General features: G+C 52.5%; 1 protein-coding gene across 5 annotated transcripts in view; it reads right to left on the bottom strand.

Moving 5' to 3' along the window:
* PXN (paxillin) overlaps window positions 1-10518 on the bottom strand; it is a 47263-nt gene extending 36745 nt beyond the window's left edge. For all 5 annotated transcript variants that reach the window (XM_053206719.1, XM_053206718.1, XM_053206717.1 and 2 more), the window contains exon 1: window positions 10348-10518. In XM_053206719.1, coding sequence (XP_053062694.1) covers window positions 10348-10360 — 13 coding nt within the window. In that variant the 5' untranslated portion in view covers window positions 10361-10518. The remainder of the gene's footprint in view (window positions 1-10347) is intronic.
* Window positions 10519-13305: the final 2787 nt, after the last annotated feature.

Here is a 13305-nt window from a genome sequence, read left to right on the forward strand (position 1 = left end):
GGCAGGGCAGCCCAACCAGTGAGCCAGCTTCTTGCTATTAGCTGGGCTCACTCAACTGACAAAAACCTCAGTTCATGGTCCAAAAAAACCAAACTCTCCCTTTCTCTACTGCTCATAGGAGCCTCAGTGGCCTAGACCCATCCTTCAAGGCTTTGTAGGTGTCACGGAGCATCTTTCACTGGCTCTCTGTGACACTTCTCAAACATTAGTGTTAGATAAGCAATTAGTATAAACCAAGCCACGGAATGACCTCCTTCCCCAGCCACTTCCGCCCCAAAGCCACCAAAGAGGCTCTGGGGAAATCAAATGTCATTTAACCAAAACCCAACTTGACACCCCTAGCACTAGGGAACAGCCATTCCGTCCGCAGAGCTGCGCTCCCGGGCTTCTACCCCACGGGGCCAGAAGAGTCCCAAATCACAACCTCCCAGGAGATAACCCATGTGAGATTCTTCCCTCAGACCAAGCTGAATGGTCAACCCGGCTCATGTGCACTAAATGTTCACCACCAAGGCCACAGCAAGCACAGGCAGCAGACTGGTGAAGTGGAGGGGTGACAGAGAAAGCCAAGGCCCCAAAGCGATATCTAGATTTGTCCAAGGAGGAATCATAATAACAATCGTTACTATTTATTAAGTGCTTTAAGGCATCTCAAGAAATGTGCCTGTTTCACCGAGGCTATGGGTGTAAGGTGACGGGCCACAGTCACACAGTTAGCAAGTGGCAGTAATGATTCAGACCCTGGAGTGGCTGATGTCAGAGCCTGCCTTCTGCCCATGGCACTAGACTGCCTCCCCACCAACCCAGAACCCAGAGGGTCTCTGGCTCAGATTCTCCAGCAGAAGAGGCGCGCTGGAGGTCTGGCATCACAGGGGGTATCTGCAGTTCATACCCATTTAATCATCAACCACCATCAAATATTAAGCAACTGCAGACAGCGTAGCTGTCCTTGGCACTTAGCACACAAGATCCCTCTCTTGAAGGGGCCTACCAGGCAGAGGGGAGACCAAAGAAGCCCCGTTTACATAGATTTGTTACACTGCCATGGGTGAGTCAAGAGGTTGGCTGGTCTGAACCAGAACAAAGCCGTCTCAAGGTGGCAGCTGCAGAGACCTTCCAGGAGGAGGAAGAGGGGAGATTGGTGAGGAGAAGGGGAGACAGACAGGTGAGGAGGCAATTTTCTGCAACTTGGACAAAGATCCAGACTCTGTGTGGAGCTAAGTGCTTGGAAGTGGTCAGAAGTCACATCTAACTCAAGAATGCAGTTTGAGAAAGCCTCTAGATGGGGCGCCTGGCGGGCTCAGGCGGTGGAGCACGGGACTCTTAGTCTCAAGGTTGCAAGTTCGAGCCTCGCAAGGGGGTAGAGATGACTTTTAAATAAATAAATAAATAAATAAAGTCTCAAAAAAGTTAAAAAAGGAAACCACTGAGACTTAGCAACCCCGTGTTTGCTATAAACCCAGGGCAGAAAGACAGAATTGGTTTTTTTTTTTTTTAATGTTTATTTATTTGGGGGGTGAGGTGCAGAGAGAGGGGGACAGAGGATCCGAAGCAGGCTGCAAGCTGAGAGCAGGGGGCCCGATGTGGGGCCTGAACTCACGAACCATGAGGTCATGACCTGAGCCGAAGTCAGCTACTTAAGCAACTGAGCCATCCACACGCCCCTGTACTGTATTTATATATTAAAAAAAAAAAAAAAAAAAAAACCATGTATAAGTTGGCCCACACATTCAAACCTGTGTTGTTTCAGGGACAACTGTAATTTGGAATAATTTTTTAAGATTTTTTTAAAAGTTTATTTATTTATGTTATGGGGCGCCTGGGTGGCTCAGTCGGTTGAGCGTCCGACTTCGGCTCAGGTCATGATCTCGCGGTCCGTGAGTTCGAGCCCCGCGTCAGGCTCTCTGCTGACCGCTCAGAGCCTGGAGCCTGTTTCAGATTCTGTGCCTCCCTCTCTCTGACACTCCCCCGTTCATGGTCTGTCTCTGTCTCAAAAATGAATAAACGTCAAAAAAAAAATAAAAGTTTATTTATTTATTTTGAAAGAGACAGAGACAGTGTGAGTGGGGGGAGGGGCAGAGAGAGAGGGAGAGAGAGAATCCCAAGCAGGCTCCTCACTGCCAGGGCAAAGCCCCACGAGGGGCTCCAACTCAGGAAACCATAAGATCGTGACCTGAGCCAAAACCAAGAGTCCTACGCTTAACTGACTGAGCCACCCAGGAGCCCCTAGGACATTTTTAAATACTACGAAGGCCAAGCAGGCCAAAATCCAACCTGTGATTCCAGTATGAAGAACCAAAACGAGAATGGGTTCGGTGCCAGAATATCTAAGGTCAGGCTCTAAGGTCAAGCTCTTGCATCAGGATTTGTGGTGATACTGGGTGTGTCTGCTTCCTCGGAGTCCCTTGAGCAGCAGTTACAGCTTCCTCCTCTGTAACAGGGAAAACTATCTCTCACCCCAAAGGGTTTTTGTCAGAATCGTATCAAAAATGAGGAAGCACGTGAAAATGTTGCCTAAATCTCAAAGTGTTGCACAAAGGCCCATGATTTCACACAGGCCCAGAGAAGAGAGGGGACAGTAACAGAGAAAGTAGACAATGGATGAGGCCAAGAAGAGAGAGTGAGAAGGAAATGAGCTGGGTCTTTGCTGGCGTGCAGGCCGGAAGAATCTGCACAATAGAATCCACGTCAGGGGTGGAAATATAAATTTAGGAGTCGCCAACACACAAGTGAAAAAAGAGGTCACGCAAGCAGATAAACTGACCTAGGTACCTAGGAGAAAAACAGGGAGCCAGCAGAAGCCTCTGGAATAACACAGAGGTGCACCCCCACAAAGGGATCAGAGAAGGAATCTGGGGGGTGGAGGGGTCTATAGAGAAGTGGATCTCAAGGGAGGGAGGGGGAAATGTGGCCACTAAAGGATAGGATGTAGGGGCGCCTGGGTGGCTCAGTCAGTTAAGCATTTGCCTTCAGCTCAGGTCCTGATCTCATGGTTTGTGAGTTCGAGCCCCACATCGGGCTCTCTGCTGTCCACAAAGAGCCTGCTTCAGATCCTCTGTCCCCTTTTCTCTCTGCCCTTCCCCAACTCGTTCTCTCTCTCTCTCTCTCTCTCTCTCTCAAAAAAAAAAAACAAAAACAAATGGGATGCATTCTTAGCAAAAGAGAAAACATGAAAGAATGGTTCAAGCTGTGTTAAAAACAGAAAAGGAGCAAAGAAGGGATGAGGAAGTTGGAAAGAGCAGGCAGGTAAAGAGAGGGAACCAGAAGAAAAAGGGACCCACAGATGGCTACATGGGGTCTACCCTGAAGGGGTGTATGGGGGGAGAGAGGCACCGGAGGTCATAACAGGTGTTGGGGTGGAAAGAGATGTGTGGGGCGAATGAACAGACAGCCAGGGAGGGTGTCCCTGCTGTGTGCCACACACTCCCGCATCCCTCGTCTCCCGCGGACTCAGGAGGCAGGAGGCAGCCACCTTCCAACAGGACTTTTCTGTTGTCGGGAGACCCAGGTCTCCATAGCTCATTCGAAAGGATACACAGACTGCCGTCCAGAGGAATCTCAGCAGTCTGAGGATCCGTGAGCTAAACCGAAAAGAGCCCCCCAGAGGCTACCACCCACCTCCGAACTCACCCAGGGTTCCACTATTCAAAACAGCTGGAAATGTGCGCCCCCCTCTCCCCAAGAAGAAAACAGAACAGAACATGGCTGTCTCTGCCAAGTGAGTTCTGAATAAGCTGCATTCCATTTCATTAAAACAATTACCTGAGTCCCAGCCAAGAATTACATACAGCTTCCTCACAGCACCACCCCTCCCCCCCCCATAAAACACACATCGTGCTGCGTTTCAAACAGGCAGAGGAAGGCCATGACGCACCACTCTGAGACCTCACTAGGAAGATCCCTCAATCCCTACCAAGTGGCCAGCCTCTGCATCCTTGCATGCCGGCAGACGGACACGAGTCTCGAAGAAGACCCTAGAGTGAAGTGCTCCCCTTACAAGAGTCTGCCCAAAATGTTTCTAGTGGGCACCAGGGCCTCAAAGCCAAGAGGGCTGCTGGCACCAGAATCCAGCTCTTTCTCCCAAACAGATGGGAGGCCCAAGTGGCCCAGCCTTGAGTCAGCACAGAACAAGAGGGACCTGGGAGTGGGGATTCCAGGAGTGGGAACCTGAAGTCTGGAGAACTGGACGGCTAGATCTGGGCTGCAAGCAAGAGCCCGGGGCCACTCTGGCCCATGCTGCCCACAGGCTAGTGGTGTCCTTTTGGCCACAGATAAGAGGTTCATGATGTGAAGCAAATGGCATTTCACCCCCTCCCCCAGGCTCCAGCTGCCCAGAGGCTCTTCTTCTGTAAAGGCCTTGCTCTGCATCCCACCCAGGCAACCCTCTCCAAACTCCAAAGCAGAGCCCAGCATCCCCCTCGCCCTGACCCTGGTCTCATTAATGTCACCACACCCAAAATAACCCTGGAGGCTGCCTCCACACTGTGGAAGCTGTCTGCCTCTGGCTGGCCCTGTCCTTTTTTCTGCACAGGTCGCCATGGCTATGTGCCCCCACCAGAGCTGAGAGTTAGTTACCAGTCATTCTCATCCCAGGCCCCCTTGGCTCCTGTCTACCCACGCAGTCACCGCCTGCACAGAGTCACGGGAGGCCAAGAGTCACAGGTAGACACTTATGAACACCCCTGGCTGAATAACCCTGAGCCCACTAAGGAAAAAAGCAGTGTCTTCTTACTTTTTCCAACTTTTTTTCATGAAAGTGTCTAAACATACAGAGAAGTTGAAAGACCAATACAATGAGCACCCATATGCCCTCTACCTAGATTCAGTCATTAATGTTTTGCCATTCTGGGGGCGCCTGGGCCGCTCAGTTAAGTGCCCAACTCTCGATCTCGGCTCAGTCCATGATCTCGAGGTTTGTGAGATGGAGCCTCACGTTAGGCTCTGCACTGACAGTGAGGAGCCTGCTTGGGATTCTCTCCTGCTCTCTCTGCCCCTCTCCTGCTCGTTCTCTCCCTCCCTCTCTCCCTCTCTCTCAAAAATAAATAAAAGCATTAAAAAATTTTTAAAAAAAATTTGCCATTTTATATAAACACACATACATGTGCTTAGGAGCTCTCTCTGTATATACATATGTATACATCCACTTTCTTTATTCCACCATTTAAAACTGAGTTGCAGACATCATGACATTTTACTCCCAAATACTTTTAACATGCACCTAACAATGACAATATTCTCCCATAAAACCACAATACCACAATCACACAAGAAATAAGCATTAAAAGGCTGTCTTTAAGGGAAAACTTGGCCACCGGGGGCTCTGCGGGGCCTGGCCAACCACACATTCAGCCTGGGCCAGTGGGCCCAGCATCCACGGCCTCCCTGGAGAGGCCATCCCTCAGCCCCACTGGTTAGGCAATCAATTTGTTAGTTGGAAGACTCATCAGGACGCGAATGCACATTTCAGGCCAGATGTGAGACTCCCAACAAGACCCCAACTGAAGAGGAAAAGTGGACGTCAGGGCTGAGGAGGTTCTGGGCCTATCCTGAGTGAGGAGATACCCCTTTTCATCAGGTGCTTTGTCAAGGTTTCTGGGAAAACTCAGCCCCCTAATTCTTTCTCTCCGTCTCTCCCTTCCAGAGTACATCTTCAATTCTCCTCCTTAAAAGTTTTCAACAACTTTCTGCTCTGGAAAAGGGCTGGTGCAGCAAAGGACAAACACCTGAATGAAGACAGGAGCAAATCTGTATGGAGCAGGGGCACAGAGAGCTTGATTCCAACCAGAGAAGCCACAGGGAACAGGAAGGAAGAAGACGGATGTGGGACACCGAACAGAGGATGAGGTGTGTGGGGAGGAGCCAGGAAAGATGTTTAGCATCTAGAAATGTAACACAATCAAACCAACAGGCAACCAAGATCCGATCCAGTATCACGAGCAGAGGTGTAAAAATGGTTACAAGCCCGACTCTGCATTTAAACCCCAGTCCTGCTATTCTCTAGTTAACAGAACTTGGGCAAGGGGGCTAACCCTCTCTGTGCCTCAGTTTCCCCATCTGTATAGTAGGAGTAGTACTAAGAACAGAACCTGTGCCTCCTGTGGCCAACATGAGTCAATGAAACAATGTGTGTAAAGTGCCCAGCACAGTGCCTGCACATAATAAGTGCTCATTAAACATTTAAACATTATGAGAAAGAGTTCTACGGATGTTTGTTATTATTAGTGAAGGTGCTGAGACCAGGACAACACAGGGAAGAGCTGGAACGAGTGTGAAGGTAGGAGGAAGTCTTTCAACTCTCTGGCCTTGGAGCGAGGTAACAGGCCCTTGCCGGGTCAGCATACTCCATGCAAAACGTGAACATGGCGGAGAGGCGCAGTGTGAGTGCCTCAGCGGTAATTCTGGCTTTTCGTAGGCCTCTCCTGCCAAGGACCCCCCCAGCCTCCCAATGCAGGGCCATCACTGGGGAAGCTGGAGGCAGTGCCTCGATGTTCTCTTGGAAGACCTCCAACCCACAATGGCAGAGCAGCCCAAACCTCTCCACACTGGGCTGAGGCTGTCCAGACAGCAGACAGCTAAGCACAACAGAAAGGGCACCTGCTTAGGACTCAAACACACCAGGGTCTGGAGCCCAGCTCTGCACTTCACTGGTGCATTGCCCAGAAGATCTGGTGTTGACGAAGAACACAACATCACTCCGCAGCTGCCCCTGCCACAGGCCCAGCAGCTGGATGCCCTGACCCTGGCCTAACACACAGAGACACCACAGACAGACAAGCCCGAAGTCCAGACTTTCCATGGAAACAGGGAGGCTCCGTAGTCCGGAATGCCCCAAGCAACTCCCCTGCCCCCCTAACACTCCCCCTAAGGACAATGAGGCACTGTTTTTCAGAGGGTCCAGACTGCTGAGAAGCTGAAGGAAGACATGTCCAGATTCTAGAAGCAACTGGGCATTGCCAACAGCTGGCTGTCCCCCCTAGAAGAGATGGGAAGGCAAAGCTATCAAGGTCTGAATTGGACCTACCCTTTGCCACAGAGGCCATTTCCTCGGGATGGCCCCCAGCACACAAATTTCAAAGGTAACTAGCAATTACTCAGCAGGCTCAAGGCTCATCCTCCGGTTAGTCACCTTACTGAGCATTTAACCTTATTATGATTTTGATGACCAGATCTGGAATTGGATCAGTCTGGGTTCCAATCCCAGCTCCCCCCAGTGAACCTCCCAGAGCTCAGGTTTCCACATCTGTACAGTGGAGATAAAACATCTCTCCCTCTCTCTCTCTCTCTCTCTCTCTCTCTCTCTCTCTCTCTCATTCTCTCTCGGAATGGCGGTGATCATACCCATAAAGTGCTGAGTCTGATGCCTGTCTCCCATCAAGCACACGTGACTATTACTGGACCGCAGCTGTGGTCACAGCCCCCCAAGTGCACTAAGGAACATGAACGAGGGAGAGTGAGGAGTTGGGTCGGAAACAGTAATCAGACTGCATCTCAGTGTTGTGGGAGCTCTGTCCAGGAAACTCCAGCCAGAACTCAACAGGGCGAACTCCGGGCCAAACCAGCGTCTAAACAGTAATGGGAAAAGCCACCAGCAGCCACCCCGCAGCACAAAGCAGAGAGAACACACAGGCAAGGGCAGTGTTGATGTTTTTCTGCCCAAAGAGAGCTATAAATTCGTAACTTATTAAACAGCACGTGGTGAGTCTGTCACCAGCAGCTAAGGGGAGAGAAGAGTTCCCCAATTTTTGTTTTGAGACCCAAAAAAACAAAGTCACAGCAGAGTCTCTGCCCCCTCTAGCCTTGCCACAGGACAGACCATAAACTCTCCCATTTCAGGGACCAGGAGGCTCACAGCTGAGAGCACTCTCAGGAGAAAAATCAAAATAAGCAGCCTGGCCTTTGTGTCCACCCAAACTAAGGAAAACAGCTGACAGGCAGTGTGTTGAGCAGCCATCCAGACAGCTGATGGGGCCTGAGCACAGAGGCAAATTCCTCTCCCCTTCCTGCTCGCCCCATTGCTCCCACCCCAGGGCTCTGGGACTCCAGGGCAGCCAGGCGTGGCTAGCCTCCCAGGAGCTGAGGCCCAGGAAGTCCGGCAGCCCGGAAACAACTGCGGAGTCTGTGCTGGAAGGCGGCAGAAGTTACAGGTGGCAGCCGTCACCCCCTGAGACTCCTCCTTCACATGCTGCCTACCCCCCTCCTCAGGAAGAAAGGCCTCTTGGTCCACGAGAGCTGCGGGACCAGGCTTCTCTCTAGTCATGGTTTTGTCATTCTGTGGCTGTGCAGCCTTGGGCAAGTGAATCACCCTCTCTGACTCCCAGTTTTTCCCATTCATAAAAGGCAGGCAGTGATGACAGCAGTGGCCCTAAGGGGCTCTTATGAAGGGCTGCTGTGAGAGCGGGACATGCTGAGGTACGGGGAAGCCCTCCGTAAACTGCAAATTTCAATTCCTGTCACCCCCTATACCACTCTCCTCTCTTTCCCTGAGACTAGCTCAGTCTCCTGGCCCCAAATGGAAGACCATCAGGGGACAGGAATTCTGGACTCCAACAGCAAACTCTACAAAACCTTCTCGGACCTTCAAACAGCACTGTGTGGAAGGGACTGCACAGAAGCAACAGCACACATCAGCATTTTAGAAACTGTAACTCTGCTCCCCAGTTCCTGCTGGGAAAGCATCGAGACTTTCAGATCCTGATTCAACACCTATCCCCCCAGCCTCCTTTCAGCTTATCTCTTATGTGGGGGGGGGGGGGGGGGGGGGAACCTGCCTGCAAGGCACGCCAACCTGGTGTTGGAAAAATGGGTGCCAAGCCTGACCCGAAGGCAGAGAACTATGCTTGGCAGCCATCGCACTCCACAAAACAGGCAGGACTGGACACCATCCCCAGCGCCAGGATCTCTCAGCAGCGCCCTGATCTTTTTCAAAAGGAAGCTGGCGGTCCTCCTCCCTGTCCGCTTGGAAGTCCAGTACCTACAAATAGCCAGTCTTAACTTAGTGTCCTGTGCGCTTGGGGGAGGCCCGTCAGTGCTGTCTGATGAATCTGCTCCTCAGAGCCTGGGACAGAGAAAGCATCAATGGTCACACAAGCCACCCACAGTCCAGAGAGGGAAGACAAGGCTCCTACAGAGAAAAAACTCCCCCCCCCTCACCTCCCCAGCTCGCGGAGGCCCTCCAGCTACAGGCATGAAGGGGAGGGACAGACAGTGAAGAAGTGAATCCTCTCACCATAGGGTTCAGGCCACTCAAGGCATTCCTAGAACCCTGGCCTCAACCGCCTCGGGTTTCGTGTCTGGTTTCAGGAGATACTTTCCCCTGCCCTAACACCAGGTCTACACAGCACTGAAAAGAGTAGTTTTGGAGCTCCGATAACAAGAAAACAGTAAAACTCTGTTCTGGGCATCCTGTCCTCTTTACCTGCGTGGCCTCCAGCAAGGTTTGATGCTAGGGGGTGGGGGGAACTCTGCCAGCCCTGGACAAGTCCAGAGATGGCCATACCTCGGGGCCCACTTCCCACCGCATTCCCCTGGCATTGCACCAGAATCTGGGAGTGGGGGAAGAATCATGTCTCCCCAGCTTACTCTTCTAGGATTAGGCTGATCTGTGATAGGAAAGGGGAGGGGCTGGCCCACAGAGTGGACAGGACAGTCAGCGAAATGGAGTGGGCAGCCCATGAAACAGCGTGCCCAGACCTGGGGTGGGGGGTGGTTAGTGGGGACAGATGAGAAACTTGTCTTTGTGGGGGTGTGGTCATCGGAGGCTCATCTCTAACTTGTGAAATGAAAAGGGTGGGCTTGGAGGGGCTATCCCTGAAGTGGGGGTGCCAGTCTGTGAAGTGGGGGTCCTCAAAGGGGTGAGAGCAGGTCCTGGAAATGAGGGACCAACCAGGAGTTCAGGCAGCTGTTCCCCGAGTTGGGCGGCCGATCAGTGAGGTGGGGGGTGAGGGAACGGTCTGTGAAGGGAGGGTCCCACAGCGGGGGGGGGAGGTGGTGCTGTGCCGGCAGCGGGGATCCGTCCCTGGGGCGGACGGGGCGGGTCCCCGAGGCGCAAGCTGGCCCCTGAGGCTGGTCTGGGAGATGGGGGTGGGTCCCCGAGGTCCCGAGTCCGGAGGTGGAGCCGTCCCCGAGGCGGGGGGTGGCGGCTGCGAGGACCGCGGCGGGGCCGGCCTGGCAAAGGACTCAGGCCGGGCCCGGGATCCCGGCCCAGCGGAGCTCCATCAGGCAGCGAGCAGAGCCAGGACCCGGGCCGCCGGAGTAGGGATCCCGCAGCCCCCGCCGCCAGCTCGCTCCCGCCCGGCCCGAGGCCGCGCGCCCCTCGCACCCTCCTTCCTCGACCTCCCGCTCACTCACCGAGGTCGTCCATGGCGGGACCGCGGGCGCCGGGAGCCGGCTCGGCGTCGCGCTCGCTGCCCGTCCCGGGGCCGCTCCTCTCCGCCCCGCAACTTTTCCGCCGCGAGCCTCGGCCCGGAACGGAACGAGCCGCCGCCGCGCGCCCCCGCGCCCGCCGCGTGCCCCGCCCCCGCGAGCACGCGCGCCCCGCCCCCCACCCGCGGTCGCCCCCGCGAGCAAGTTGGCTCCGCCCCGTGCGCACGCTAGCCCCGCCCCGCCGCAGGCCCGCGAGCGCGCGCCCAGCCGGCGGCGGGCCACGCCGGGCGGGGAGGCGGCGCCCCCTTGCGGCCCAGCTGGCGGGTGGCGGCCCCCACCTCCCTCACCCCGCCCAGGCCTTCCGGCCCTGCTGTCAGCCTTTCTGTCCGTCTCAAAGTCACAAGCCTGACCGTCTGGCTGACAGATCCATCTCCTGTCTTGACATCTCAGTCTGATCTGTGTCTGTCCATCCATCGGTCACTCAATCATCACATATCAATCCACTGGAGAGTCAGATTTGTCCACCTGTCTGTCTACCTATCTACCAGTAGGTCATCTCCCAGGAGGACCATAAATCAGTACCAGGTAAAGCAAGGAACCTTTGGAGGACCTTTCTTGGGGTTGCCCTCTGGACCGATGGCAGTGCAGCTTGCAATCCAGCCTTTGGGGCCAGATCCAATACTTTCTTCTTTTTTTTTTTTACATTTATTTATTTTTGAGAGACAGAGAACAAGTGGGGGAGGGGCAGAAAGAGAATGAGACACAGAATCCAAAGCAGTCTCCAGGTTCTGAGCTATCAGCACAGAGCCCAGAGCCCCACGTGGGGCCCAAACTCACAAACCTGAGATCATGACCTGAGCCAAAGTTGGTCGCCTAACCGACTGAGCCACCCAGGAGCCCCTGGATTCAATACTTTCAAAGTTATATATCCTTTAATCTTCCACATGTCTACCCTCCCTAGAGGGAGACCTTTCCAAAACTCTGCAAGGAGCAGAGGGGACCCCACCTTAGGTATTAAGGGGAAGACTTCAAGGAGATTATACCCAGTGCCAGGCACAGTTTCCTGAAACACCCACTCACTCAGAGATCAGGTAATAATAACAGCTGCGGTTCATGGAGTGCCAGATACTATACAGCTATTATCTAAGTTAATTCTCATAGAGGCAGTTATTACTATCAGCCCTTCCCCATTCTTTGCAAAGGGCAATGGTAGTTTGTTGATTCTATATAAAAATACCCTGAAAGCAACACTTCAAGTTCCCCTGCCCACAAGAATCCAGCCCCCAAGCCCCTCTGGGTCAAGTCAGATCCTCCAGGAAGCAGATGTTGAAATAGAGTTGGTGGCCGGGGGGGGGGGGGGGGGGGGAGGGTTTGGCGGCAACAACCATGAAGGAGAAAGAGGAAGAAGCAGAATTGGACAAGGGCTCATCTGACCAAGATAGACAACCTATCAGGGAGCACCAGAACAAAAACTCATTAGAGGATCTCCATTGGGCAGAAGTATTCAAGCCCCAGGACCCCCAGCATGTTCAGCCATTGGCTGGGGATGCCCTGGAAGAGTGTAGCCTCTTCTCGATCTGAGTGACAAGTTCTTTCTTAAAGGCAGAACCAAGCAGCTCACTTTTGGCTACCAGGTCCTCCTATGTTAAAATTCAAGAGCCAAGGCTGCCCTTCCAACACCTGTAATGTGCCTGTTTTGTAAGCACTACTCACTACTGCAGTTTACATTTAGTGGTGGGATTCTTGGATCAATGTCTCGCACGTGAGAACAGGAACCATGTCCATTTCAGCTCACCACATAGCCTTTAGTATGTGCATGGCTTATAGGAGGTGCTGCTCAATATATATTTTCTGAACGACTAGTGGGCACTATACCTGACACTTGGAACAAAGCAAACCACATAGTCCCTTTCCTCAGAAAGTTCACAGTTTAACTGAAGAAACAGAAAATAAGTAGTGAGGTCATTCATTAACCACTCAAAGGTAAGACATTTAACGGTGCCTGCACTGTACCAGGAGCTGTGCTCAGGGTGGGGATACAGCGATGAATAAATCTGATATGGTGCCTGCCTTCTTCAGGTTTATAGTCCAAAAGGGCAGGCAGAAAAGCAAACAGGCCTGTATGAAGGATGGCTAGTCTCACATCATTCCCCACTGCCTAGAACAGCATATGCAAATATCTGTGGGCAAGACAGTGGCCAAGGTGCATTGAACTAGAAGGAATTCACAGCATGAAATATGAGGCAGGGAGTGATAATGGGGAGATAGACGGGTCACCAGGGACATATTTTTTTATGTTGCTTACAGGTTGATACAGTTACATTTAGGATATAGTGGGTTAAATAAAACATTAATTTACTTGTTTCTTTTTATCTTTTTTAATAGGGCTACTAGAAAACTGTAAATTACATATATGGTTTGCATTTTGTTTCCACTGGATATGTCTGAGTTAGAGAATGCTTAGTGGGCCATTATAAGTATGCTTCCTAAAGATTAACATGCATTGACAGACAGTGCTGAATTCAGGGTCCCCAGGGTGAGGAAACAGCCCCAGAGAAAGCAGATCCTCCAGGGTCATTCCATCGCCAAATGAGCAGAGGCCCATCTAGTCTGTGGATTATCTCTGTGCTGCTCCTTCTGCCCTGATGGCTATGGATGTCCCAGCACAGTGGTGCTTGTATTCAGTAGCATGGGGTAAAGGTTAAGTGCGTATTGGTCAGGCAGAGGGACTCCACCTAGGTTCAAAACCTCAGCTATGCCACTTGCTGGTGGTGAAAATCTCTGGCCATTTGCTCTCTGCGCCTCAGTTTTCCTCCTCTGCAGTTAGACAAATAATAGCCACCTCCCTAGGCACCTGGGTGGCTCAGTTGGTTAAGCGTCTGACTTCACCAAAGTTTGAGCCCCGCATTGGACTCCACATGGTGCAAAGCCTGTTTAGGATTC

This window comes from Acinonyx jubatus, chromosome D3, assembly GCF_027475565.1.
Source record: "Acinonyx jubatus isolate Ajub_Pintada_27869175 chromosome D3, VMU_Ajub_asm_v1.0, whole genome shotgun sequence".
NCBI lineage: Eukaryota > Metazoa > Chordata > Mammalia > Carnivora > Felidae > Acinonyx > Acinonyx jubatus.